General features: G+C 36.3%; 1 protein-coding gene across 7 annotated transcripts in view; it reads right to left on the reverse strand.

The window, feature by feature from the left end:
- Positions 1–3,704, reverse strand: part of LOC107642995 (protein TPX2) — a 5,947-nt gene extending 2,243 nt beyond the window's left edge. For 3 of the 7 annotated variants that reach the window (XM_021123086.1, XM_021123085.1, XM_016346523.2), the window contains exons 1-12: positions 3,353–3,702; positions 3,204–3,272; positions 3,046–3,117; positions 2,568–2,709; positions 2,095–2,200; positions 1,612–1,662; positions 1,137–1,234; positions 971–1,046; positions 819–881; positions 559–645; positions 291–349; positions 125–212 (exon numbers count right to left, since the gene is read on the reverse strand). In XM_021123086.1, coding sequence (XP_020978745.1) covers positions 125–212; positions 291–349; positions 559–645; positions 819–881; positions 971–1,046; positions 1,137–1,234; positions 1,612–1,662; positions 2,095–2,200; positions 2,568–2,709; positions 3,046–3,117; positions 3,204–3,272; positions 3,353–3,551 — 1,110 coding nt within the window. In that variant the 5' untranslated portion in view covers positions 3,552–3,702. Of the gene's footprint in view, positions 1–124; positions 213–290; positions 350–558; positions 646–818; positions 882–970; positions 1,047–1,136; positions 1,235–1,611; positions 1,663–2,094; positions 2,201–2,567; positions 2,710–3,045; positions 3,118–3,203; positions 3,273–3,352 lie in introns of all 7 variants that reach the window. The other 4 variants (XM_021123087.1, XM_016346521.2, XM_016346520.2 and 1 more) reach the window with 4 other exon arrangements.

Below are 4,533 nucleotides of genomic sequence, written 5' to 3' on the forward strand. Positions count from 1 at the left end.
ATTCCAAAAACTTAAATAAAATGCATCAATCTAAGATAGTACAAACTTTAAAGTAATATATTCAAATATCCTTAGAATATAATTCGTGCTTATACTTTCCAACTTTATTACAACGTCTTGTTACCTTCCTATTAAGAGGCCGAGCTTTAAAGTTATGTGCAAAATCCAATCCATCATGCTTTGGAGCACTCATGGGAGTCATGGCAGATGGCCTATGCAAAAAGAGTACATTGAAGTTAGTCTCATTTCACGAATTATCATGTTACACTTAACATAATGCCATTTGTTACCTTCTCAAATCCCTGCCTCTATTTACTGTGGAAGAAGGAGGTTTGTCCAATCCCTGAAACTAACAAACTCAATTTCTGATGGAGTAATCATAGATATCTTCTACAGGTCTACAGGAAAATAAAGAAATATACGGCTGGCCAATCATAAGAGTTAGCAGCTTAAAAAAATTCGTATTTAATGCATTTCATATTGGTAGGATATGAGAAACTTTGAATACATACACTACACATGTCATGAAACACCAAAGTTTCTAAGAATTAGATGAACCTTGTCAGAATCTTTGCAGCGAAGTAAAGATGATGAAGTAGCGGATGAGTGTTGCATGGCCCTCTCCCATGTCTTCAGGTGAAATTCCTGAGAAACAAGACACAAAATATCTGAGCTTCAAAATAAATAATGCAGAACTCGTTTTGCTAATTAGTTGTTGTCTCGCCAGCAAAATCTTTTTCCATTTCTATATAACTCATGAAATAGTGACAAAAGAAAAAAACATAGATGAACCAAGAAAGCACGTGTTGAGAACTTACTTGAAATTCAGGCAACTGCGGAGTGCTCCTCTTGGGCAGTGGCAATGTAGGAGCATTAAGAATCTAGATTGTGGGCAAAATAGTTAAAAAGAGAGGACGGAGAAAGATTCACCAAAATTTGAAACCAAAGTCTATCAACTACAAATACTAACTTTTCTGTTTAATGGGCGTGCTTTGAATCTGGGCCCAGCCACTGTCACATGTTCTGCCTCTACAACATTTTTTGGTCTGAAACAGCCGCATATAACATCTTCAGTTTAATTTCTTGAGGAACATAATCCACAATAGCAAATTTCACTGAAAACTAAAACAACAAACCTTATCCTTTGTGCTCTATGAGCAGTTTCAAGTTCAGGCTCCCTAGGAATAGTAATCCTCAATTTGGTGTGTCTAGAGTTTTCTTCAGTAGTTACAATCTGCAATAATATACAAATTTACAGACATCATCATGTGGACCTCTTTCCTGCCTTTCCAGATATAGTCCTCTGCCCAAAGAACTTTAATTACTCGTATTATTCCAATTTACAAGGTCTCATTAGTCCTTAACCATTTTTTAATATTTTTCAATCATCACAACGGTGATGTCACAGGAAACAAAGAATAGAGAATTCAATCTTCTGCTTACAAACTCAAATAGTAAAAAGAATGAAAAAAAAGTCGGGGTGGGGGAACATATTTTAGACACAACAAAATCCCCAACATGTCAAATGGAAGGTATTTAGCAATTTATAAAATCAATTTTTTAACAAAGGGAATATTCAAGAACTCTGCACTAGAATTTATAGTTTCCTACCTTGTTAGGTGCCTTATGTACAAAATTAGTTTGCTGAATCACATCACCAACCTGCCATAGAGATAGATATGGTAAGTATTTCAAATGCACTGTGTAAAATAAATGAACTTCCCAACAGCAGTTAAGCCACACTTAATTCCCAATTTACGGTCCAGTACTTCCATGGTACTACCAACCGAACATGAGAGCCAAATTTAATATACACAATCTATTAAATTGTTACCCATGAAAGCATCAATTAAGCTCTCATAACCTCCTTAGAGTATTATTTCTAATAAATAAAAATGTAATGCAGGCTTAGCGATAATTTTATAAGATGTTATATCTCCAACTAACTCGGAATTGCACAAATTTACAGCTGTAAATGATAAATTTTAAGATCGGTTTCTGGCATATACTAATTGGTTCAATCAGACAAATATAACACCCATCTCTCAGTTATTAGTTAAACAGAGAGGAAGAGGAATAGAGTAATTTACAGACCTTGCGCGAGTGACCATCCTCTAATTTCTGCCGTTTTGAAGCTTGAGTTTCTACCCCAGAAAAGGTAGACAAATTCATTTCCTTGTTCTGAGATAACTTCTGAAACCTGAAACAATGGGAAAATTGTAGATGGCATAAAGAAAAAAAAAAGGTAAATTCAGTTCTTTCTGCATCCGCAGATCAGAAAGCATGAGCTAGCATCACCAGCCTCAGAAAAACTAGGGGAAAAGAAAGTAGAAAATAGTCCTGCAGGCCAACTGGTTACGAGTACATGACTTACAAAGAACATAGTAATTGCGAAGGCTGCATTTAAGATGATGTATCATGTTGAGAGAACAGAAATCTTGTGGAGAAATGCAAATACCATCAAACACGCAAACCTTGTGAACTAATAATATGTTAATTGTTTGCTTTTCGGATAATAGTTCATGCCTCCCTAACTATGAAAATGTATAAGCTAGTCAGAAAATCACCTCGAAGCAACATTTTGAGGAGCCCGATTTTGCTTAGCCAGCTGACTAGCTGTAGGTTTCATTAGTGTTGAACCCTTTCTCACAGTGGATTTAGCCTTTGATTTCAAACTGTTCCCGATTGTCTTACTGGTAAAGGTTAGTCCTAAAAGAGACAAATACTTGTCAAGCGATAAGCGGGAATAAAAAGAGGGAATTTAAAAAAAAAAAAAAAAGCTACAAATAAGCGAAAGAGAATCTGATGAATTGTGAAAAAATCAATAAAATACTATAGTTGACATATAAGGTTAAAAAACTCAGAGCAGTTTGAGCACCAGGAATTACAGATAGGGTTTCTAATTAAAGAGAAAAATTGGTAAATTCTTGTGATGCAGTTCATCATTCAATGCATTTAGAAGAATCACAATATACGATTACTAGGTGAACAACTTCTTTCAGAGAACAGTGTCCCGATCTATGATCATTCAATCACGTTGATTACCTGTGCTATTTACTTGTAACGGTTGCATTTGCATAGCTATATCTTGCAGAACTCCAGCCACCGATTTCGAATCTATCAAAGCAGAAAGCAGCTTAGATGACAATATCAGTGAAACAAGAACTAACAACATTTCGTAAAGTAAAATAGCATAGGCATACCACCATTGAAGCATTCCAGAGAAGAGGCGCTAACATCGTCTTCTCTAAGCACAAGCTTCGAAACAAAAGCTGAAACACAAGAGATTATTGAGCTAACCAAGGTGCATTGAATGAGGCATGAGAAAGAAAGAGGAAAGGCGAAAACCGACGAGAAGGAGGGTAGCTGGCGGCCGTTTCGAACCAAAGCTCGGCTAGGCGAGCTTGAACGGGAGATTCTTGCACCGTGAAATCGAAGAAGCGCGCTGCATCAAACTCGTAATCGAGGTCGATTTCGTGAGCCACATAAACGTCATTCTCTATTTCCATGTCTTCCTCCTCCTCCTCCATCGTTGTGGTGGTCATCATCATCGTCGCCACCGCCTATTGCGATTGCGGGTTATGAAGCTCCGAATAGAACTCGTTGAAGAAAATGCACTGTTGAATGTTGATAGCTACTGTTACTGTTAGCCAGTCAAGCTACTGAGTACTGAGAGGGATTTTACATTTGAATACCAAATCGCCTCATTATTCAATTTAATTAAATATTATATAATATAATAATAGTATTTTGTATTTTTTTAATTTTTATGCGTTTCGTTTCATGAAATGGAAGGTTGGCAAATGCCACCACCCAGTGTTGGGTCCATTGTAACTTGTAAGTATATATCTTAATTAAGTAATAATTAATTTAATAGTAGTATACAAATTTATTCAAATAATTGTAATTAATTAGCTTGGGGTTATGGGAGAGGGGTTTTGTCTTGTTGCGCCGGGAGCTTAACCCTATGGCATATAAGTGTGTCCAGTACGTGGTAAGTGTAACGACCAAGACAGTACATCACTAACGATCCAAAATTTGAATTTGTGGGGACTGTTTGTTGGACGGATTTGCCCCTTTGGATAGGTCCTGTTTTGGTGCGGTGAGGTCAGTGCTCACATTGTGTCAAATGCGCACCACACTATAAACTGCAATTTCGGCGCCTCAGTCCTCTTTCCAATTGGCTACATTTCCCAGGACCCGAAATCCCCAGATTACCCTTAACGTTTCTCTTTTCTCACTCAGTTGGGCCGGGTCTGCACCTCTTGTTTTATTTCTGAATTTAGGACTCCACTCCACAGGTCCACTTACTCAGAATCAGAATCTAAAGGAAAATTTTCAATCACACAAAATAACGTGTCAAATATAGTCAATGCGTTTTCAGTGGCCCCAAAGAACAGAGTGAGATAGAAAATAAAAAGCCGATTATACCATGTCTTTTATTTAAGTGTTTAATTTTTATCTAATTTATTTTTATAATTAATTTTTAATATTTAAAATTAATTATTTAATTTATTTTTTATAATTAGACAA

Source organism: Arachis ipaensis, chromosome B05 (genome assembly GCF_000816755.2).
Source record: "Arachis ipaensis cultivar K30076 chromosome B05, Araip1.1, whole genome shotgun sequence".
NCBI classification, from domain to species: domain Eukaryota; kingdom Viridiplantae; phylum Streptophyta; class Magnoliopsida; order Fabales; family Fabaceae; genus Arachis; species Arachis ipaensis.